General features: G+C 36.1%; 4 protein-coding genes across 7 annotated transcripts; 1 reads left to right on the plus strand and 3 right to left on the minus strand.

Moving 5' to 3' along the window:
• Nucleotides 1–269: 269 nt before the first annotated feature.
• On the minus strand, nucleotides 270–4,238 carry EMB2759 (embryo defective 2759). 2 transcript variants are annotated; one of them, XM_007036240.3, is made up of 5 exons: nucleotides 4,032–4,237; nucleotides 3,270–3,342; nucleotides 2,778–2,911; nucleotides 1,546–2,001; nucleotides 270–900 (listed from the first exon to the last, which is right to left on the minus strand). In XM_007036240.3, exons 2-5 carry the CDS (start codon nucleotides 3,294–3,296, stop codon nucleotides 486–488), a joined length of 1,032 nt encoding a protein of 343 aa, XP_007036302.3. In that variant the 5' UTR covers nucleotides 3,297–3,342; nucleotides 4,032–4,237; the 3' UTR covers nucleotides 270–485. The 2 variants fall into 2 exon arrangements, with proteins under 2 accessions (XP_007036302.3, XP_017973579.2); XM_018118090.2 differs by lacking the exon at nucleotides 3,270–3,342 and having other exon boundaries at nucleotides 4,032–4,238.
• Nucleotides 4,239–4,953: 715 nt separating this feature from the next.
• MOS1 (modifier of snc1) lies at nucleotides 4,954–14,732 on the minus strand. Of its 2 annotated transcripts, XM_088804351.1 has the most exons (12): nucleotides 14,603–14,705; nucleotides 14,455–14,500; nucleotides 12,415–12,491; nucleotides 11,572–11,652; nucleotides 11,420–11,464; nucleotides 10,904–11,273; nucleotides 10,305–10,407; nucleotides 9,712–9,789; nucleotides 8,288–9,596; nucleotides 7,934–8,201; nucleotides 5,239–7,860; nucleotides 4,954–5,150 (listed from the first exon to the last, which is right to left on the minus strand). In XM_088804351.1, the coding sequence occupies exons 3-11, from the start codon at nucleotides 12,444–12,446 to the stop codon at nucleotides 5,335–5,337; spliced, it is 4,812 nt and encodes a 1,603-aa protein (XP_088660477.1). In that variant the 5' UTR covers nucleotides 12,447–12,491; nucleotides 14,455–14,500; nucleotides 14,603–14,705; the 3' UTR covers nucleotides 4,954–5,150; nucleotides 5,239–5,334. The 2 variants fall into 2 exon arrangements, with proteins under 2 accessions (XP_088660477.1, XP_017973356.2); XM_018117867.2 differs by having other exon boundaries at nucleotides 14,455–14,732.
• Nucleotides 14,733–17,389: 2,657 nt separating this feature from the next.
• Nucleotides 17,390–20,708, plus strand: LOC18603969 (putative apyrase 7). Of its 2 annotated transcripts, XM_088804218.1 has the most exons (3): nucleotides 17,398–17,500; nucleotides 17,676–19,017; nucleotides 20,009–20,708. In XM_088804218.1, the coding sequence occupies exons 2-3, from the start codon at nucleotides 17,871–17,873 to the stop codon at nucleotides 20,539–20,541; spliced, it is 1,680 nt and encodes a 559-aa protein (XP_088660344.1). In that variant the 5' UTR covers nucleotides 17,398–17,500; nucleotides 17,676–17,870; the 3' UTR covers nucleotides 20,542–20,708. The 2 variants fall into 2 exon arrangements, with proteins under 2 accessions (XP_017972216.2, XP_088660344.1); XM_018116727.2 differs by having other exon boundaries at nucleotides 17,390–19,017.
• A 357-nt stretch (nucleotides 20,709–21,065) lies between these two features.
• Nucleotides 21,066–22,021, minus strand: LOC18603970 (uncharacterized). Its single transcript, XM_007036245.3, has 2 exons — nucleotides 21,763–22,021; nucleotides 21,066–21,683 (listed from the first exon to the last, which is right to left on the minus strand). Exons 1-2 carry the CDS (start codon nucleotides 21,963–21,965, stop codon nucleotides 21,242–21,244), a joined length of 645 nt encoding a protein of 214 aa, XP_007036307.3. The 5' UTR covers nucleotides 21,966–22,021; the 3' UTR covers nucleotides 21,066–21,241.
• Between the last annotated feature and the right edge of the window lie 504 nt (nucleotides 22,022–22,525).

Below are 22,525 nucleotides of genomic sequence, written 5' to 3' on the forward strand. Positions count from 1 at the left end.
AGATTACCATATTCAGGAAACTCTTCTTCAGATTCATAATGTGATTAAACCTAGTTAATTAGAAGCAACAATTGTTGTGAAAATTTTGTTTGTTGCACCCTGAATCTGGTGCATAGCTTACAGGAAGAAGAATGAAGATTTTGGTAAAGAATGTAAAGCTAAACTGATTTTTAAGAAGGGCTGAACCATCCATTAACAGCACTCCAACAGCTAACACAGTAGAATACATAATGGAGGAGAAGAAAAGAAATGAAAGAAACAGCTACTGCTTCGGGTAAGAATAAAATCATTTCATTACAAAAATTACATAAATCTGACAGTTTCAATCCTTTTTCAACTCCAAGATATTAAGAATCACCCCAGTACAAAATGGGGTTTGCTACCTCTGTTCCAAAATTTTCAACCTTTGAAACATTTTAATCGCAAACTCTAAATCCACTCCTTTATCCTCACCTAAGACTTTCCTCAGATCAGAATCTCCAAATCTAAATGAGATTCGCTCTCTTTAGGAACCGGATGGTTCTGCAATAATATGGCCATATTGATTCCACAAAGTCCAGGTACTTCTCCATCGCCCACTCTTGGAAATCTTTCATCTTTCTTCTGGATAGCTCCTTGTAGTCCAAGTTCTTCAAGTCTACCACAGGTTGCCAGAAACGAGCTCGTACATCTTCCTTGAGCTTTCCACGTGCAATATAATTATAGGCCAGGAGGTAGTAAGTAGGTAAGTTCCTAATTATCTGAACCGTCTGTTTGAAGCAGAAAACATAGAGCGCACACAAGCCTCTAAGTATCTTGATGTAAAGAGCAACAATCAGAGGCCCAAATACCCATAGAGGAGTCAACTCCTTTGAAACTTCAGCCCCATAAATCAAACTGACAGCCAGGTACCATGGAACGCTGCACATACAGCATAGCACTTGTTAGCAATCGACACATATATACAAAGCATTTCATCTATAAATTATAATAAATTTCTATTCATATTATTATGGATTATGAAGAAAGCAAAAAAGCTGCTCTAATAGGACAATAGGTTGTCTCAGTTTCAACCCCCTTCCCCCTTTTTTCACACAAGATACCTTGACAATATACTGTGGCTGAGTCAGGATGGCATGCAAAGTAAAATTAGGACATAGGGCAAGTCCAATAATTGACCAATTTTACTGAAAAAAACTATTAATCATAAACTAAGAATTCAAACGATTCAACGTTACAATTTTGACCAACATAATAGATGACATCAATAAGCATAGAGCTGCTACTAATCATCCAGAGGCTAGAAAGAGGAGCACTATAATTGGTTAGCAAGAACAAAATCAGAACCACCAAACCAGCTAGCTTAGCAAGTTGATCTGAGCAAAGTCAAAAGTCCATAAATCAAGATGTGGACTCTTTGGTTTTCTAGGAAAGACACATGGTGCACCTATGATCAATTTGATATCACCAATATCAAAAATAACTAATAAAGCATGCATATTGCGAGAAAATCTCCAATAGGGTACAGAAAAATAGACAATGGCTGGCATAAACAACTATACTTACAATATCAAAAAGGGTATTTTAATCGTAGCATCCATACTCCAGAAATGGCTCCAAACTATCTTTAGAAACTCGCTTTGTCTATTGCTTTGGGTGCCAACTTGAGTTTCTGATGTGTCCCTTGGAGGTAGTCCTTCTCCAAGAGCTTCATCCATCACTTGACTTGGGGATTGTGAGCGCAATATCATTATCCATTTCTTGAATAATTTCTGAATAGCAGGGGATCCCACAATGGTCTCACTTGTTTCCGAGGCATAGGCAAGTTGACCATTATGAGCCTTTGAAGATTCTATCGTGGTCTCTTCACCGTCTTTTGGAACATAAGCAACTTTAATAGAATTCTTGGGAACACTTGCATCATTTGCTCTGCCACCTGATTCATTACTCTGGGCACTGCCTTTGAAGGCTGAAATTCTAATATTCTTGGCTTTCAATCCACGAGTACGAGGAGCCCCTGTACTGCAAAAATAAGCCATCTGAATTTATATGTTCAAGATTACATAAAATGAAAACGGAAGTATTTGAAGAAAATGAAAGGAGAACAGGAGTGGAAAAGGTGACATAAAAACAATAACTATGTAAAGTAGAAAAGACAAAAGAGTTCACATCCTGTGCAAAATGAAAAAGCTCTTCCCAGCCACCACTTTTCCACAATTATGATTAACGAATAAAAATGTGAGATGGGAACAAATTACTTTGGTTTCACAACCAAAAATTATTTATGGATGGAATAGTAGTAGAATAGCACCCTCAAGCATTTCCATACAAAGATCAAAGACAACATTTGCGACTGCTCTATAAGCACATCATGCAAAAAAAAAAACCTTCTTTCCCACCCTCAAATGTAAGGGAAAACAAATAAGAATGCTGAGGCATGAATTGTTATCAGTAATCGGAGGCAAGAAACAATTCTTCACATCTACAATCTCACACCACATCACCCTAAAATCATGTTGATTAAGCAATGAATTAAATCAACATGTGCTTGTGGTTCATAAAATGAGTTGAACAAATGTGGTAAGAATAAGCAATATTGATTTTTTTTACTCAGATAAAATTCAATAAGCTAAATTAAAATCATTTAGCCCTTTCAAGGTCAGCACTTCCAAGTACGCCCAGAGAGTTGATTAAATCAACCAGTATACTAAGAAACAAGCTAACAACAGGGAATTCTGTAATCATTGCTTAACCAAAATAAGTTGTAATATAATACTCATAAGGGAGATGTTGATTACCTTAAACAAACATTGTGCTTTAATGATATGCCCCTCTCTCTGCTCCCAAGCATATGAAGTGTAACTACATGTCGCCTTAATGCCAATCCTTTGCTCCATGGTAAAGGCCTTGAAGGAAATGCTACATAGGAACCCTGAAATGCAATAAAAATGACCTTGAAGGAAATGCTAATGCAATAAAAAATGGCACACACACTAACAAACTTTCATATAAATATAAAAAGAAAGCTGAGATATCAATACTAGTAGATGACAAGAAATGAGACTCTTCCTCAATAAATAAAAAATCCTCAAAGCAGTACATATAAGAGCTTCCACAACAGAATATTATCTCTCATAGGACAGTGCATGGATTAACCTATTTGCCCAGGAAGCCAGGTGGGGACTTTTTAACTCAGCCATCAAGCTCTTGGTTTCTATGGAACTTTATCTAAATTTCATGATCCATGAATCCTAGTCTACCAGTTGTAGTCAAAAGTTCTCTTAGAATACCTGCAATTGATGGGTCACCAACACCATTGTCTCAACCTCCACCTTAAGCACCCGAGCATTTATTCAACGAGGCCTAAACAAATGAAATGCACACAATTAATACATGTAGCATCAAAATAGATTGGAAGCCTTCAACTCATGTAGACAGCAGGAAACAACGATGTGAAAGAGAGCACTCCCAAAACCCAAAAAAGGGGACCCTAACTGACCCCCTAGATAGAACTATACCTCCGATAGCCAGAAATGGTACAGGTAACAAATTCCATCTTGTCCTATTTACAGCAATCAAATTTACACCAGCATAATCTAAAGTTCTCAATGTATTGCCTCAAAATTTCTAATATAAAACAAACAATGAATATTTACACTAAAATAAAAGGACAAGAGTTCGACCAAAAAAATTCATACTGAGTTGAGTTACAGGAAATCAAAGAGAATTCCATTAACTTCAATTTTGTTTTGCAAAAGAAGAACAAAAGCTAGATTAAATTTTTTATTATTCCAAATTATCAGCAAAAAATTCCACATTTCTTTCCCTATATTTTCTCAGCTTCCAAACAGGGGTTCAAGCTAATACTAACAACTTTTAAGTAAATTCGTTCTTAATTCAAGGAAATTGAAGTAAGAAAAAGAACCCAATTTCTTTTTTTCTTCTTCTTCTTTTTTCCTTTTAAGCAAAACCCATTTAACGTTTTTAAAAGTTAAAAACAAAAAACAAAAAGCAGAGAATAAAGGGAAGAAGAAGAAGATAAGAGAACTAACCTCAGACATGAATTGAAATCTTGAAGCTCCTCTCCTCCACAGCTTCGAAATGAAAATTTGCTTTTTCTTTTTTCTTTTCTTCTTTTTGCTGAAAGATTAATTGATAAAAGATAAAGATAGTAATAATTTTAAAAAAAAAAAGAAATTGGTTTTATTCTTGAATTTCTCTTGAAATGTTATGGATAGATAGAATGACGAGAGAAAGAAGCCTTTTAAGCTATGAATTAGGGTTTTTATAGGGGGGCAGAGACTCCTTTTTTATAATTTAAAAAAAAAAAAATAGTTAAGTTAGGCCACAAAACGGAAACGGTAAAAGGTAAACAAGTAAAAACAGAAAGCAAGGCGGTTAAAATTTTATATTTTCAGAAGGCAAAAGAAAAGAATAGTTTGGGCTTGATTTGATATGGGCTCCTTTTCTGGGCCGGCAATCGCATGAAATTGGGCTTTTCTTCTTTCCCCTTAGATTATTTTTTTAAAAATTTTTAGGACACATGTTTTTCATAATTTTTCTTTCGAAAACTTCTTGTTGTTATCCATTTTTTTAGATAAAAGATTTATTTTTTATCTCTTTTTTTATTCATTTAATGCATTCTAAAATTGTAATTTTAAAATATTTCCTTTCTGAAAGCCTGTCCAAATTTTTTTTATTAAAATTTCTTTTTCATTTTTTACTATTTAGATTCCAAACTTTTAAATAAGTATTATCTAGGCACCGATAATGTATACATACTGTGCATTCACAGTGCATTAAAGTTAGGAAATTGGAAGCCTTTCACCATATAAGGAAATGCAACTTTAACTTAATAAGGCAACAACAGGGAGCTGACATATATATATATATATATATATGCACATACACACACACACACACACACACACACACACATATATATATATATATATATATGAAAATGAAGTGGGAGACTATAAAACTTCTTCTTCACTACTTCATTCCAAATACAAGGCTGAAAGAAATGTGCCCAAAGGTTCCAACAGCATACAAACTGTGACCAAATTACACTTTGGAAAAATACGAATGAAATAAACCGCATTTTCAGTACCTCTGATCAAGTTGATACTATCTTTTTGCCTAGGCACCATCTGCTTTTTCTCCTAGCCCTGCTCAATGCATACATACAATCAGTTCAGAAATGATTTGATTCTAATATTTATTTACAACTGATAAATGCTGCCTAAGCTAGTATACCTGAAAAATGTTTAAGGGACCAAACCACTTCTGTTGATGGCGGGGAGGTATTTGACCAAGTAAAAAAAATAAGCCCCATCCTGAATTTCCTCCTCACTATTCATAACCACCATCTACTCTAACACTGCCACTTTGCCGTCCATGGAAGTTTCCCCCACCACGCCTTGAGTGACTCTGACCCCTCTCCCTGAACCTTGCACCTGCACCATGAGAGCCATCTTTTGCTCCTTCAGGATTACTTGGTCTACTATTATTTTGGGGTCCAACTGGCTGGTACTCATAATGTGAATTGTGCCTCTGCCTATCACGGTTTGCAGGTGGGTTATGCTGCTTGATTTCTTGACCAGATGAGCCCCATTCACCACGAGATTCATGCCCTCTGCCATAACGGGTATTTTGGTTTCCATTTTTGCGGAACCCTGATGTTGTGCGTTGCTCAGTCCTAGCATCCACATTTGATTGAGGCGCTTCAACTGGAAGACCAGGACCTTGGTTTGGGGAGTGTGGGCGTCCTTTAAGTGAAGCTACCTTCCTTTCCCTCTTAGAATCGTGATACCCACCATTATGTGCTTCTTCAACATTTCCTTTTTCAGAGATATACAGATCTTTAAGAGGCTGAGTCATACCTTCACTGGTTTCTTTGTCTGGTTGAGGTGGAATTGACACCCTACCTTGAGGAGTAGAATCCTTCTTGTTGGCCCAACCAATTTCAGCCCCAACATTTTGATCACTATCAGGCCTGCTTCCTCTTTGATTGATGGCTGAAGATTTGGGTTGCCAATGAGATGTTGATCGCTCCCCAACAGCACGAGTTTCTTTTGAAGTAGCAGGCAAATCTGACTGACCCATCTCAAGGATTGAAGATTGTCTATTAAATTTTTCAGCTTCACCATTATTAATTTTCTTGTGATCAAAATCATAATTGTTTCCCCCACCTTTGTTTCCCTTGAAGGCATGTCGCTTTCCTCTGCCTGTCAATCCTTGATCTCTTACAACAGGAACTACTGGTGGTGCAGCAGAATCGGGATTTTCAGGAATGTTCCAGCCATCAGATGTATTACATTCATCATACTTGGGCTGTTCTTTCACTGGGCTTGAATCAAGCTTCTGGTGTTGATTATGCTCAGTTGATTTCAGAGTATTTTTACTAGAGTTGGAATATTGTCCATCTTGGCCTTGCAAAGTTGCTTCAGCTGAGGCCCGTTGGCGCCAAGAACCATGCCCTCTTCCCTGCCTACTCTGCCTCCCATCATTCCTCAACTCTGTGGAGTTCCCTACCTTCCCCATGGCTGAGCCCATAGGTTGAGAACATTCAACTCCAAGAGACCCAGTATCTGCTCTTACCACAGTCTCATCTGATGCAGTCTGATTGTCTGAAGGAGCCACTGGTTGTTGACTGATCACTTGCTGAGCCATTTCTTTGGCAACAGGCTTTGGGATATACCTTTCCATCTCTGCCCTCTTGTTTCTTGGATTGTTCTGCACTTGAGCATCATTCTTCACCTGTGGAGAAACAGACTCAACCACCAATTTGTGGCTGACTTCTTCAAAAGCCTCAGCTTTGTTATGTGACCGCACAGGTGCCCAGACAACAGCATCACTGCTATGGACTGCTGATCTATGAGCTTGTGGATTTCGTGGCATCCTGCGTGAATGCTGAGATTTCCACTGATTATTCACCCGGCCGTAGACTTCTTCATTAAGTAAAGCTGAGTCCTGCTCTGAAGACCGATTTCCATCCTTTGAATCAGTCAAAGACTGAACTAAGCTAGGATCCAACTCACATTCAGAAGACTTTGGCTTCAAACTCTCAACAAAAGTACCAGTAAGATTTGATTCCTTTGAAATTCCAGATGGTAAAAGAACCACAGATGATGTCTCCTCCATTTTGTGCTTATTCTTGCCACTCCTGTTATTTTTCCTTCTCTGGTGTACTGGCGGCTCATTCACAACATTTTGTGTGGAAATAGTCTCAGAGCCTGAGGTAAATTCATTTGCGACAGCCTCAGCAGATGGACCAACATCAACTGCTGCATCACTATGAACTTTTGGCAATTCAGTTGTACTTGTAGAAATAGACTTCTCACTGGAACTCTTATCCAATGAGCTATTATCCCTTTTTCTATAGCCCACACGCTTCTGCTTTGATGTGCTGCTATCACTAACCTGTGAGAGATTATGGAGAGCAGCATCAGCATTACTGACTCTCTGCTGCAAGGGCAAAGACTGGTTATGCATATCTGCAGTTGTCTTATGGACATTCTTTGTTGACACCGGAGGTTGTTGATTGGAAAAAACAGTGGGCTTTTCAACTCCACCAGTGTTACTTTGACTAACAAGTGCAACTACAGTTGGGTTAGAAACTGAAGCTAAGCTTGTTGCTTCAGATCTGCTAGCAAGGATAGTTTCTTCAGCGAGAGTTTGGGAATCTTCTTGCTTACTCTGGACAACACTATCAGGAACAGATTCCAACTTCTGAGTAAAACCTTCAGCTGTTTGTGTACGCCTGTTCAACTCTTCCAATTTAGCAAGAGCCTTAGCCTTCTGGTCTCTAGCCCTCTCTTCCTCTTCTTTTTGTCGTTGTTTAACACGCTGCTTCGCCAGTTCCCTCATCATGGCACGCTGAAAAATGTTCAAATACATATTACATTTTCAGGTGTAGAAAACAACCAGGCATATATTAAAAGAAAATTACCTGTGCTTGGCTATCACTTGGATCATATACAGGTGGCATGGACTCTCCCTCATCTCTTACTTGAGAATACAACCCAGACTTCTCTGAAGCCTCCAATGACATAGAGTCTTGAATATTCACATTAGAAGGATTTTCAGAATCTTTGGTAGGTTTTACATTTGATGAGTCTGTAAATAGAGGTTTCTTTCGCCATCCATCAGCATCTTGAGGATTGAATCTTCCCCTGCCTCGATGATCAGTTCTACCATGAATACTATGGGTAGATCTCCTGTAAATCTGTATGTAAGTATTTTCTTCAACATAGAAAACAACAGAGACACAATTATCAAATAAAAGCAGCTAGAAAAGAGTAACCTGTTGATGCCTGCCCCACCAACTGCTGGCAGATCAAGGCTCTTATCTCCATCAGAAACAGCTACTTCATTACAGGTAGGTTCAGTCATTCCAGAAGCAGGCATTTTATCAGGAAATACAGCACAAGAACCACTTGCAACTTCATTTGCAAAGTGCTTAGCCTTTGCATTAACTACTTGTGATTTATTTTTCTGCTCCTCCCTATTGCTACCAGATATAGACTCATGGCGTCCATCAGAGGCCCGAGCCTTTGCATTTAAACCCTCTATTTTCTGAATCAAACTGGCATCTTTTGTGGCAGCCGGGACTTCTGGATGTGCCACTTCCTTTACTGAAATGTCATCATATGCCTTTGCATTTTCCATGCCTTCAGATGACTTTAATTTGCCCAAGATAGAATCTCCTCCATGGTGGTCAGTAATCTGAAAGGAAGCTTCTTCAACAACTGTCCTTATACTCACTTCCTCCTTTTTCTGATTTGCTTTCCCGTCATTTTCCCATGCTGCTGTTCTCCGTTGATCACTCTTCTCCAGACCTGCTGTTGCATTATCCTCCCACCTGTGCTCCTCATCTTTTCCTTCCCAACCATCATGCTGCTTCAGAAGAACCTTGTACGGTCCTCGTGTTTCATGAGGATGGCCAGATTCCGCATGCTCTGCAGCCAATGTTTTTCCTGGGGGACCATAGACGCTGGGTCTGGCATGGGAACCACCAGGATCAGGAGCATTTTGACTTGGATATCTGTTGTGGGCAGCAGGGCCGGCTGGTATTCCCATAAATGGTATATCTCGTTCATTTGAATTACAATACCCCATGGGAGGACCATAGTAGCCCTCATAGGCCACAGGACCAGGGTAAAAAGGAGGCCTAATTGGCATACCTGGGCGGACAAAAGCATCAGGCATAGGGCCTCTGTACATATCTCCATTTTTAGGGTGAGGTCCCATTGGTCCTGCTCCTGGAGGAGGAACTGGCTGTGGATTAGCAAGAGCAGCACCTGGAATCTGAGGTCGATAATAAGGAAATGGTTCCATAGGAAAGCCACCAGGAGCAACTGGTGGCCCATATGGAGGCCCTCCTGGAGGTCCTCTATACCAAACACCACCTGGATGATTGTTTATTGGTGGGCCACGCCAAGCATCATAATGCTGAGGCGGAATACCAGTATTAGGGTATGGATGGGATCCCTGAGGATCTGCATGCCACTTCTCCATGCTTGGCCGGACTCCATCTTCAGTGTATGGAGGATTATCTCTTCTCCAGGAATTTGTATTTCCAGTCTTTACATTTGCATTAACAGAAATGTCAACTGCAATAAAGAAAAGAAAAACATGCAAAAACATTCTAATCTTATCAGAGTGCTAAAATCAAGTATGACAAAAGTTGATGCCAAATAAGATGGGAATAGAAAGTTGCACACAAACCAACAATAGAAGTTCCAGGCCTCTCTTTCGGTGGTGCAACTCCAGAGGATGAGCCAGGACGACTTTGAGAACCATGCTCTGCAATCAAAGTTACTCAAGCTGTAAAGGAACTGTATAGAATAGCCCACTAAAGGACATAAATTAAATATCCTGTAATTTATCCTATCTTGACTCCACCAATGTACAAAAGACATAACTAATAACTAACTTCACTACCAGCCTGGACAGGGGGGCAGGAAATGTCATCCAAGAAACTCCCCCAATTACAAATATAACAACCGTCTCAGCACACTTTCATATTACCTTGTTAGATCCAACATGAGATGAAATCAGTTCCATAATAAAAAGATGTCATAAAAAAATCTACTTTTCGATATATACTTCATGCCATACAAGAGATTAAGCTACAAATATTTGAACCTGGAAGTTCAAATTTGATGCAGCAAGTTTTCTCAAGAAGAAAAGCTCACTTCAGAACAGAACAAACACATGTAATAACTGCTCAAGCACCATTTTGAAAGACAACCAAACTTTAAACCACAAGGATAAATTTACACTTAGGAAATTACTAACAAAATAAGAAAGCAAGAAACCTTGCAACTCAGCATTCTTTCCGGAGGTATCTTTCTCAGACCCAAGAGTAGGAAAGTCTCCAGAAGTGAGAGAAAAGCCATCATTCTTGGATGATGTCATTCCCTGCAAAGGACAATGGTAACTCGCACATTTAGACATAATAAAGCAAACAGCAAGAGCGACTAATAACATACAATTCCATAGATGGAAAACTTGAAAGCAGTACAAACAATCTGGGTAATTCATGTCAGTCAAAGCCCTAAAATATTGAAACAATCTCAACCTTAGTCCATCTCAACCCTCATAATCTCATAAAACACCTTAAGCCATTCCAACAAACCATGTAGCAAGAACCTCTCAACATCATATAATGACAAAGTTATGTTGTATCAACCTGGAAAATCATAACCAAATATAAAAAGATGTGTTTGGACAGTGGAGTAGTTGTGTTCACATATCCAAATCAAAATTGATTAAATTGAACCTTTAGCCTATTATTAAACAACTGATTATGAACTGAAGCAAATATATAATAGCAATAAGCCGAAATTTTCCTCATAAACAACTTCTGTTAATATATCATTATTGAACAATAAAGTCATTAACAACTTGACCATACCAACTTTTCTGCCGTCCCAGCTGCACCCCATGCCCCTGAATTCTCAGGCACAGGTTCAGCAAACCGGGATAATTGAGAGCTACCAGGTCTTGTTTCTGCACTGCGAGGACGCAAAGATGTAAGTGATGTCTGATTTGAAGCCAACGCCCCAGAAGCTGATGATGGTCTAGAATTTGAACCCCATGCATTAGCAGGTTCATGTGCTCTGTCACTACCTGCAGTTGAAGGTCGGGTGCCACTTCCACCAGAGGAAGGGCAGGCACTAAGATGGCCAGGTGAACTGCTACCACCATCAGCATTTGGAGACAATGTTGAGGAGCCCCATGCATTTGATGAAGAAGATGATTTACTGCCCCAACTAAGCGTGCCCCTATACATATAGAACAATCCAAGCTACTGGTAAGCATTCATAACATCCAAACAAATTGAACCTACAGAAAGATTTTTCTCAAATGCCTAGTAATCATACTAGGGGAGGAAAATAAAAACAGGAAATTTAGATATGATGCTACTCACTTGGGAACTATTTCCACATTAGGGTCCAGGCCATGATTTTCTAACCTTGAAACAACAGAAAGAAAGGCAGAAGGGTTTAAAGAAAAGAACACAAGGACCTCAATATCCTCAACCTTGACAAAAAAAAGTAAATGTGAAATGGAAATAAGTACCTTTGGCTGGGTAAGTTTATTGGTTTTGGAACAGCAACTTTTCCCAAAACAGTCATGCCACTTCGTCTTGCAGAAGCCCATCTGCAGAAACATTAGCATCTTTATATAGAAAGCAATTCACATTACAACACATAATCTCCAAACCATTCATTAGTATCAACTATAGTGACGCAGGAAATGCAGAAATTGATGCTGATTGCATCAACAATAAAGAATTCCCTTTCTTTGGGAAAAGGGAGGAGAGCCCAATATAGTTTACTTCAAACTACAAAAAGGTAAAAGGAGATACCTTCACAAAAATATTCTGCGTTCATTCTAAAAATCATTTCTAAAACATCACAAAGACTGTCCTCCAATCTCATGTGAAAGTATTAATACATTAAAAGCAACCCTCTCAAAACTTTAACTTATATTTGGCATTTAAAGTACTGAAAGATAAAAGATAAGAGGTGCCCAACTTCCTTTTTTTCTATCTTATGCAGCTAACAACACCAAAAGCAAAAGATGAAGGAAATTAAGATAGCTTTCCAACAAAGGTACAATAATCATAATTATTTCCTCAGCTTCTTTAATTAGTTGAACACAAATAAGATCACTTAATTAGACCCTCTACAATTAGATTAAAAACATTTTTAATTTGTTAGAACCGGATTGTGTCCCAGTTTGCCCATGAAAAAAAGCCTAGGGGACAAATTTTGCTTCAATTTTCCAATAGTCTCTATCAATATACCAACACTCTGATGCCAAGTAGGAGGGTATACATGATCAAGATTTAAAAGGGTAGCATCATTGTTGATTATAAAAATATCTGGGCAAAGAACAATGATTTAAGGGCCAAAGTACCTCCGTTCTCCAGAGAGCATACTTGATGTCATGATTCAGATTTTGTTGCAAGGTCATTCAATCAGATTGAACAAAATCTGTCAACAAAGAACAAGTAAAACTCCATCAATTGGACACTCTGAAATCAGTTAAAAAATTTTCAAAAAGAGAACCATATAATGTTGTAAACAAGCAGAATATGCAATAGTTAGATAATACTTGTATGCACATCTCCATAGTCCAAAATGCATAAGTGTTAATCTAGGAACCTAAAATATTTGCAAGCAGAGAGTCATCACCAATCCCTTGAAATCCAGTTATTCATAGTCAAGATCCCACAGAGCACTCATGCATAAATCAATGGCACATAAAAAACACATCAATCAACACTTAATGAGGTATTTCATGCATGGAAGTTGGAAAACATATACAACACAATAAACTGTACGTAAATTGTTGTGTAAAATATGTTCACAGGTTTGAAATATCATGACAGTTATTATGGAATGTAGCATAAGAATTTCAGGTGTTAAAAAAGAACCAAAAAAGGAAAGAAAACATAGTTTGGAAACATTACAAACATGGAGGTAGTAATAAACGAAACAAACCAACTTATTACATAAAAACTCCTTCATTATCATTCTAGCCTTCACAACTATCCATGCCAATAAACCATATTTTACAAAGGAAAACAAGTACCCAAGCTGGACCTCCTTTTTTTACTTATGCAGCATCAAATCAAATTAAAAGGTAATTGTATCACTTATCTCTAATTCTTCTCTCAAAAATACCACAGAGGTGTCATAAGTAGGACATTACCATGTATTCATGACTCAAATACAAACTTTTATAACCTATTTTCCAACATTCTTAATCCTATCAGCAGGAATGAAAGCAAATTACCAATTAAGCTACAAGCTCCACTAGTAGCACAACATACTCTTCACAAGAAACAAAATTAACAAAGTTAACAAACAGATTCTCAGAAATGTAAGGTTTATGGCCAAGCAAACACCTCAAACCTCAAGACCTGATGGTCGAAAATTAAACCTTACTCTTAAACTCCTTGTGCCGCTCACAAATATGTTATGCATCAAAAGTCTATCCAAGTTCTCTTCAATGGCCATTTCCAAAATTTTAACTCAGCATGTAAAGTAAAATATTTCAACTGAATCCACCAAAGTATATAATCTTTAACCCATCCAAAACTGAATATAATACCGATGATTTTGCTCCTATCTTTGCCCTAACCTCTCTGCTGTATTAGTAACACTCAAAAGAAACCTAATATCCAACATTTTCAAGCTCCTGTTGAGTAGGGAAAATGCTCTCCCACTTATACTGGATTAGTTATTGTTTCTCTTTCCTTGCAATATTCCATTTTCCAAGTGAGCCAGCATACACCTACACCCCCAAACACAGACTTAGGGTAAACCCATGTCCAGTAACTTTCCATTCTCTTCACTTCTAAAACATAACCATGTCGTCATATATCTCACCCCTCTCAACGTTCATAATTCAACTCCGTCCACCCTTTCATAGACATGGAAAAACCCCGATTTCTCAACACTCTACTTGTCTCATAAACTGCTTCTTCACTACTCGAAACCACAACCTTCTTCACCATCACTAGTAGCTACTCGCTGACACTCCCCTTACATCCGTTTCTACTCTACCTATTAGCAGAAAACTTCTTTACTTCTTTCCTATTATACCCCAAAAAATTAAAAGATATATAAAAAGAAATGAAGAAAAAAAATACTACACGCAATCAAAGTATCTCCATTCAAAATAAAACGCAAAACAAATTATTTAAGACCTAAAAAGGAAAGTTCAAAAAAAGAAAAGGCCTTCCAGTTATTTTTGTTCCCCCCGAAGATCAAGTCATCCTCCCCGATTAAAATAAACTTAAATCAGACACCGCACAAATATGGAAAACCATAGTTTCTCTCTTATTATCAGTCTGGACTATTTTCATATCTATCCCATGATTATTTCTCGGGAAACAAACACAAACTCCAGAAATTATTAAATAGAATCTAAAACAAGGGAATAACTTGCCTGAGACAAGATGGAATAGTAAGGGAGTTGGTTCCTTAAGGAAACCCTAGAGAGAGGAAAAAAATCAGAAACAGCTGTGTCCTTAATTTATAAAAAAATTAAAAAAAAAAAGGATAGAGAGAGAAAGAGAAAGAGATCGAAAGGTCACGGGTTTCGTGAGATCGCGAGAAGTGATTGGAGGAAAGATGGGAGATCGACGGGGCTGTGAAAGCAACGTATGGGGTTTTTCAGATCGGAGGAAAAGGGAAAAAGAGCTGAAGAAGAAAGAAGCGAGTTCGGGGTCTCCTGCTTTTAATATCAAAGCGAAAAAAAATTATTTATTTTTAGTTTTATTTTTAAGGAAAAAATTTAAAAGGAATAAAGAAAGTTAACTTTTCCTATTTTAAAATTTTTTTCATTTTTTAATTCATTAACATGACATCTGATTTAGGACATAAAATAATAAGAAAATATCTATTTCCAAATTTGATTGAATAAATACGTTTGTTTATGAATACAAAAAATGAAAATAGAAATTAAGAGAACATTTTTTTTATTTTAAATTAAGAAAAAGTGACCAAATAAAAGGAATATGAGAGAATTTGAAAATGATTTCAACTTTAACGGATCTCGCATCAATAAAAAATAATATGAGCTTTTGAGTTAAACATGTGAATTCGTGATTTATAACCTTATTTAAATTTTATTTTCATAATTTAAAGTCGCATAAGATTGTTCACGACATTTAGTATCAGAACATATTCTAATCTTTCTTTATGTGAATCTTATGGCACATGATATCAAAACAAATTCAGATCATGATATTTGATATCAGAATAAACACAAATGATCTTACGAGAGATACAAAAGTTAAGATAAATCCGAACTAATGTAAGAGTCTTTCTCCTTTATAAGTAAAGTGTTAGTGTAACGAGGACATTACATATTTAAATGCAATAAAATGTCATAAATCTCACGTCAATAAAACTCGAACTACTGTAAAAATTTCTCTCCTCTATGAATAAAGAGTTAATGCAACAAAGATGTTACACAATTGAATAAAATAAAATATAATGAATCCCACATCAGATGGTGTGGGTAGATTTTCGTATAAAAATAAATGTCTTCCATCACTTATCAAGTATATTTTTTGGATTAGGTACGTAGGCTTGTGATTTATAAACTTACTTAAACTCTATTTTTAAAATGATTTATACGCTTACTTAAGCTCTATTTTCAAAATTTAAAGTTAAACTCAAGTTATTACCCATGACATCAACTGTTAAATTTTTAATCTATACATATATATCAGAAAAAGATTCAAAATTAGTTTACAAATTCACTCTTGACTAAATTTTTACCATTACTATTCATATTTTCCAAAAACTAATATATTTTAGAAAATTTAAGAGATTTATTTTTTCCATTGGTTAACAGGGTAATCCCCTTCAATAATTAATTTTCAAAATAAAAGATTTCACGATAATAATATCTTGTTTTAATGGTAAAATAAAAAATTCTTGAAAATTTGAGGTCTCGAGTTTAAGTCTATGAGTTTAATTTAATTTTATATTAGTTTGTTTAATTAATTGTATGAAAATTTTTTGATTGTAATTAATTTTTTTTGTAATTGTAATTACATAAAAAAAAAGTCTTTGGATATCTTCAAAATGCCATTGTGATCTAACTAAACATGTATTTGTCTTAGTTTATTTTATTTTCTTTCTGCATGTTAATTATTAATTTAATAATGAAAATTTTTAAAAAATAAGGACCAATTTGAACTGTTTTTTAGTTTTTGAGAAAGTTAAAAAGAAAAACCAAACTTCCAAAGAGGGCATAAAGCAAATGTTTAATTTGAATTGCAATGGGTTGGTATATATATTGCAATTAAAGCAACCTTCAAGGGAACCAACAAATTAATTTTTTATTATTTTTAAATTTATTGAGTAAAAGAATTTTCAAAAAAATTAGGAGGGACTTCAATCTTCGACCCTTTGGTCCCCTTAGTGAACTTTTTAGCTCTCCAATCATGAAAGATTTAGAAGCAAAAATAATTAAAAAGAAAAAAAGGTTCACAGTGAAATCCCCATATGAGTTTCTGAAACTTTGTTGGAGTGCAGCTGAAGTCTGACACTGTCAAGCTGCAGTAGCAGTAGGACTACTGCATGTACTGATGCATTCAAGTTGGAGGGGGCCATGGTCTCCCAAAATTTGGTAACATTTTTTCATTGTTCCTTATATTTCAAGATATTATATTTTTAATTTTTAAAATTATTATAATTTAAAAATTATAAGAATTTTACCAAACATATTTTTTAAAAACAAAAGGTTTATTCATTTCTTAAATATTAATTTTAATCATTGGAAAATAAATTTAAACATAAATAAAATATAAAATAAACATGTCTTAAGAGAAAATACCCAAAAAAAAGTCCAAAAACCTTGGCCCAACAATTTTGCCCATGAAACAGCCACCAGCAACCCAAAATAAAACTCAACTTCAAATTTAATATTAATTTTTAATATTTTAATTTATAAATAATTTTAAAATTATGTATATTTCATTTTTAGTACTAATATTCTTTTTCTTTAAAGCAAATATTCTTACTTTTATTTAAAGCAAATATTCTTACTTTTATTTAATAGTAATATCTTATATTCATTTTATATATATATATATATTACTTTTTATTATTAGAAATTCAAATAATCAATCTATTTATTCTTTACGAAAATGTTTTATTATCAAATTTTGATATTTTTAACCAAATTATATCAATGATATTAAATTTGTATCACTCGTATATTAATAAATCGTAAATTAATTTATTTTTTAAAGTAATGTGGTAGATTTAAATTTATAAAAAAAGCTTATAAAATATAATATAATAAAACCAATCATGTTTTGCGAGATTCTCTGCTAAGCAAACTATATAATGACCAAAATATTTCTTAAAAGTAAAATTAAATACTAGGATGAATCAGTTCATTCTCTGCGCCGACTTACCACAAACAGAAATGGAGTGATGGGTCGGGTTCTTTAGAAAATCCGACAATGATTAAGGTACATTTATTTTGGTCTTTCAGATTTTCTTTTCCTGATCCGTGATTCTTTGTATAAGATTCCATAGCTCTGATATTCTTCAATTAAATATGGAACTTCTGGTTGCTATTTTTTAAAGTGAAAATTCCTTCCAAATCTGTTCAAAGTTTGAGATTTTTCCCATGTTTTGAGACAGAAAAGGGAATTAAAAGTTGTGGGATTTGGCAGTGAACTATGATTATGATCTGGGTAATTGACCAGCTGCTGTTGAGTTCCATTTATTCTGCAGATTTTGTAAGCTTGTATGTGTTTGTATTATGATTAGTGTATTTCAAAGGGGCAGTAGAGAAGGTTGCTAGAATTTGGAAATTTTGATGGTGATAGTTCACAAATGGAACCCAAATCGCCTTCAAAGGTTAAGCTCTCAGTCATGGGATTCAAACGATGGAAACGGGTCTTGAAAGTTTTCACTTTCGGCTTTCTCATTCTGTTATCCTGTATTGGTGTTTACTTAGCATTTAATTTTGTGAAGGCTTGGAATGTATTAGAGAGTTCATATTATACTGTTGTGGTGGACTGTGGAAGCACTGGAACACGAGTGAATGTATTTGAGTGGGAAAAAGGAGGTTTGGTTAATCAGGGCCTGCCTTATTTGGTGCATTCTTATCCAGATTATTCGACCAAGAGTCCACTTTGGAGAAATTCTTGCCGCTACCATTGTATGCAGACTGAGCCTGGTTTAGATAAATTTGTTGGTAATGCTTCAGGAATGAGGGCATCTTTAGAACCATTGATTGCATGGGCAGAACAGATGGTACCTCATGAAAGGCATGGAGATACTCCTATAATTGTTTTAGCTACTGCTGGGCTGAGGAGGTTGGCTGCCAAGGATGCTAGGCAGGTTTTGGATGATGTGGAGATTGTTGTAAGGGGACATTCTTTTGTGTATAGTAAGAACTGGATAAGGGTTTTGACTGGGAAAGAAGAGGCATACTATGGTTGGGTTGCTCTGAACTATAAACTGGGTAGCCTTGGAAATACATTGAAAGCATCTACCTTTGGACTTCTTGATCTAGGAGGTTCATCATTGCAGGTTGTGGTTGAAGTAGCTGAAGAGAACGGCAATGAAAATGTCATGACATCAAATATTGGTTCAACAGATCATAAAATTTTAGCATATTCATTACCAGCATTTGGTTTGACTGAGGCATTTGATCGGACAGTGGTCATGCTCAGTCAAAATCAAACAGACAGGGGAAATACCACTAACAGATTTGAAGTCAGACACCCTTGTCTAAGTTCTGATTTTGTGCAAAATTATACTTGCTCTGGTTGCCCTATGCCAAATGTAACTGATCTTGAAAATTCTGAAAGTCTGATGTATAAATCTCAATTTTCTTTGACATATTTAGTTGGAGACCCAAATTGGGAGCAATGCAAGGAACTTGTGAGGGCGGCTGCAATGAACTACAGCGGTTCAGATTGGTCACATCAAATAGTTGGTAGAAACTGTGAAGCAAATTCATCTCCTTATGGTGGTAAGTTAGAAACAATCCTGCTCTTTTTCTGTATGAAATGTTGAAACATATACATACCGACATATATCTTTTGTTTCTACTGCATTCATATAAAAACAGCTTTTAATTCAGTGATAACTGATAAAATATTAAGGGTTAGGCACTTCGGCTAAATATTTGTTTCCATTGGTCCAACTTAATGGTTATGCTTTTCAGTATAAAGCAGGACTATTGATTAAGGGTTTTTTTTTCTTTGAAGGATGATATGTTAATTTCATATAACATGTGAATTAAACTCGGAATCCATGTTCATCTTATGAAGTGAACTTGTTAGTTGGAAATACTTGGTGGTTATTCATCAGGTAATGCTCATTGAGTTTCTGGCATAGCATACTTGAATCATTTCTTGCAATGGCCATTATCTAATAATGGCCATTTGATTAAACTGTTTCTCTGTGTGACATAGAGAAGGGCACTGATTTCTTGTAGATGTAGATAGACATATGCACTCCCCAACTTCTGAATCATGAGAATTGGACAGCAGCAGATATAATATTTGTCCTTTGCCCCATATCAAAAACAGTTAGTACTATGTAATGATAATATCATGTTCACAATTCAGTGCTCTGCTAATGAGATAGTAATTGCCACTGCATTTTAGGTAAACTCACTGGCATATAGATTGTTCACTGACCATTCTATTTATGCTTTGGGTTATTTTCATGTGAGTATACTATGACTTTATCTCACTGTTTATCTTTTGAAAGCTCTTTAACATACTCTCAGACGTTGTTCAGAAATCTAATAAAGATACGCCTTTTGAGGCTTTCATGCTTTAACCAGGCAATTCTTGTCTATTTACTTAAGTATGCTTATTAGATGTTTTCCTTGGTTCAGTTTCACTTTTTTCCACGTAATAGATTTTGATAAACTTTGCTCTTTCTTTGAGATATCTTGCCCTATTCTTGGATTGGACTTTATACACCTATAACAATCTTTACATATTCTGCAGGTAGCAATATGCTAAATTTGACGGCTGTTGCCCATCACAGTGGACGCTTTCATGCTTTATCTGGGTTTTTTGTTGTTAACGACATGTTACACTTGAGCCCAAGGGCCAGTGTGACTGAGATTTGGGAGAAAGGTGAGCAGTTATGTTCAAGATCTTCGACTGAGTTGAGCAGCATTTCCCAAAGACAAACTTATGCTGGACAATTGTGTTTCCGGGTGCCTTATGTGGCATCACTTATTGAAGATTCTCTGTGCCTCGGCAATGGAGAGATAGTGTTTGGCCCAGGGGATGTTTCTTGGACATTGGGAGCTGCACTAATCCTTGGGCTAGATAGTATTGAAACTCCTGCCAGCATTTCAACTACAAAAGACATGGATATCTTCTCATCCCCTGTTTTCCTTTTTGTTCTACTTCTCTTCCTTTTGTTTGTTGTTTATTGCAGCCAAATCACGCTACCTATGCTGGGCAGGAAAGTTGCAGATGTTGGTGTATCTTTGCCATCTTATGTTCATCCAAGACGCCGACAAACTTGATCTTTGGCACAGAAGTTAAGTAATTGGTCTAGTTAGTTTGGTTGTACAACCAAAATTCATTCATTCATTAGTTAGGTTAGAAAATTCTTTGAACAAACTGCTCTATAAGTTGGAAAAGATTCTGACATGATAAATCAAATTTGTTTAATAGGTTTGGGTTCCAAAAATGCCCATTATATTGCTATAATTTTGAGGTTCAGGTTCCTTGTCCCTCCTTTTCTTGCTTTAGCTATTTTTACCATCTTGAGTTGTAATCTTGTATTGAACTTTTTCTTGGCAAGCTTATTATTATGTTAAACTAATACCCTGTGTCTTATAGTTCTCCTAAACTTCACTTCCAACTAGGTAAAAGAATAGGGTATACTAGACACGTCATATTGTGTAACATTTTAATAAATATATCTATACGTGTGCTTAAGATCTTAACACATTTAATTAATCACATGTTTATCAATCTTGAACACGAATTGTCAAAGTCTAGTTAGTCAGAGCTGATCATGAGGATGAGAATGATTATTGTAAAATTTACTACTAAAACATATTGTTCTTGTATAATTCTATCATATATTTACATAGAACCTTTAGACATAAGAAAAACTAGAACACAACATGATTAAGCCTTATTTTACCTCCATATAGTATACAACCAGAAAATCTCCCCAAGTCCCAAGACCCAAACCTTGTGATTCTCCAATATCTTTCAAGCCGTAGCTTTTCCAGGGCCAACAAACACAGAAGCATCAACATCCACCCACAATTCGTTAACCCTACCAATAAACCTGAACGGTGGATCATACTGGGCAATCGAATAACTGTACTCAGAATCAATAGTAGAGTTAGCCCATGGCGACAAGCTCAAACTTGTAGCAAGGCTGGCAGCCTCCTTGAGCACGCTATCATCCGTAGCAAACCCTGAAAACTTCCTGACAGCGACGTAATGGCTTTCCCAGGCGTAAGGTTCCAGGTTCAGTTCCGGGAGTGGCGTCGGTGGGCAGTCCTGGAACTTAGCAGGCAAGTAAAATCGGACCGCGTAGGCTGAGGAGTGAAGCGGCCCAGCTCCGGGGACTAGGCTTGTCACCACGGGTGATGTCATGGCTACCCGAGACCAATTTAGATTCGCACCTTCTATAAACTGGAACAATCTGTACCAATAATCAAAAAGAAAGACTAAGTAACAATTCTGGTTAAGTCGAATCGGGGAGGTGTTGCTGTTACTTATACCTGTGGAAGCCAAACAAGGTGGCCTTTTGGAAGGAAAGGTCGTTCACAGTTGCGGACATCCACGTGGCGTTTCGGTAGTGTCTGATTTCGAAGTCGGATTCCACGTGTAACACCTCGTACGGCGGGGATTCGGTTGAACGGCAGAGTACCAGCAACCACAGCAGGGTTACCACCGCGATGATCAGCCTCGGTGCTCTCGCCATTTCTGTGTTCGCCGTTTTTACCGTTTTGCTTGCCCTGCTCGGTATTTGAAGAAAGGTGTTGGGTATCGGGTTTTTACGGTTCTGTCCCTGATTGCTGATTTGACATTTTTACCAGCGCAATGTGTTAAATTTGGGATCAAATGTTATTAAGAAGTCCAAAATTTAATTTATTAATATTTTTATTTAAATTTAAGTAAAAATTAAAATTTAATATTAGACTCTGATTATTAATATTTTAAAAAATATGAATTGGAGTGCAAGATAAAAATAAATTTAAAATTAATTTATATATTAATAAAAATTAAATTTAACTCATTAAAAAAATTAAAATGTAAAAACTTTATTTAAAATAATTAATAATTTTTTTTATATATATCTCATTTTCTTACGCATACCTCTCGAGAACCTAAGTCTGTCTCTTGTGCTTCCCCTTATAAATTATAATAGTAATAGTTAAACTCTAAATCGCTCCAGTCAATGCCACAAATGAATAAACATACGGCTGGAACTTTGAATCATTAATGCTAATTAGGTTTTTCTTTATAGTTGAGCAATGGTGA

The sequence above is a fragment of the Theobroma cacao genome, chromosome 3 (assembly GCF_053813885.1).
Source record: "Theobroma cacao isolate CCN51 chromosome 3, ASM5381388v1, whole genome shotgun sequence".
NCBI classification, from domain to species: Eukaryota; Viridiplantae; Streptophyta; class Magnoliopsida; order Malvales; family Malvaceae; genus Theobroma; species Theobroma cacao.

What these genes read in the sequence shown, in the direction of transcription:
- EMB2759 (XM_007036240.3), bottom strand. Translation starts at nt 3,296, where the DNA reads ATGGTGTTGGTGACCCATCAATTGCAG. An exon ending in TGGTGACCCATCAATTGCAG is followed by an intron (nt 2,912 to 3,269) that starts GTATTCTAAGAG and finishes ATTGCATTTCAG; the next exon opens with GGTTCCTATGTAGCATTTCC. An exon ending in AAGCACAATGTTTGTTTAAG is followed by an intron (nt 2,002 to 2,777) that starts GTAATCAACATC and finishes TTATTTTTGCAG; the next exon opens with TACAGGGGCTCCTCGTACTC.
- LOC18603970 (XM_007036245.3), bottom strand. Translation starts at nt 21,965, where the DNA reads ATGGCGAGAGCACCGAGGCTGATCATCGCGGTGGTAACCCTGCTGTGG. An exon ending in ACCTTGTTTGGCTTCCACAG is followed by an intron (nt 21,684 to 21,762) that starts GTATAAGTAACA and finishes TTATTGGTACAG; the next exon opens with ATTGTTCCAGTTTATAGAAG.
- MOS1 (XM_018117867.2), bottom strand. Translation starts at nt 12,446, where the DNA reads ATGACATCAAGTATGCTCTCTGGAGAACGGAG. An exon ending in AATGTGGAAATAGTTCCCAA is followed by an intron (nt 11,274 to 11,419) that starts GTGAGTAGCATC and finishes CTATATGTATAG; the next exon opens with GGGCACGCTTAGTTGGGGCA. An exon ending in CTGGGACGGCAGAAAAGTTG is followed by an intron (nt 10,408 to 10,903) that starts GTATGGTCAAGT and finishes TGTCCTTTGCAG; the next exon opens with GGAATGACATCATCCAAGAA.
- LOC18603969 (XM_018116727.2), top strand. Translation starts at nt 17,871, where the DNA reads ATGGAACCCAAATCGCCTTCAAAGGTTAAGCTCTCAGTCATGGGATTC. An exon ending in AAATTCATCTCCTTATGGTG is followed by an intron (nt 19,018 to 20,008) that starts GTAAGTTAGAAA and finishes CATATTCTGCAG; the next exon opens with GTAGCAATATGCTAAATTTG.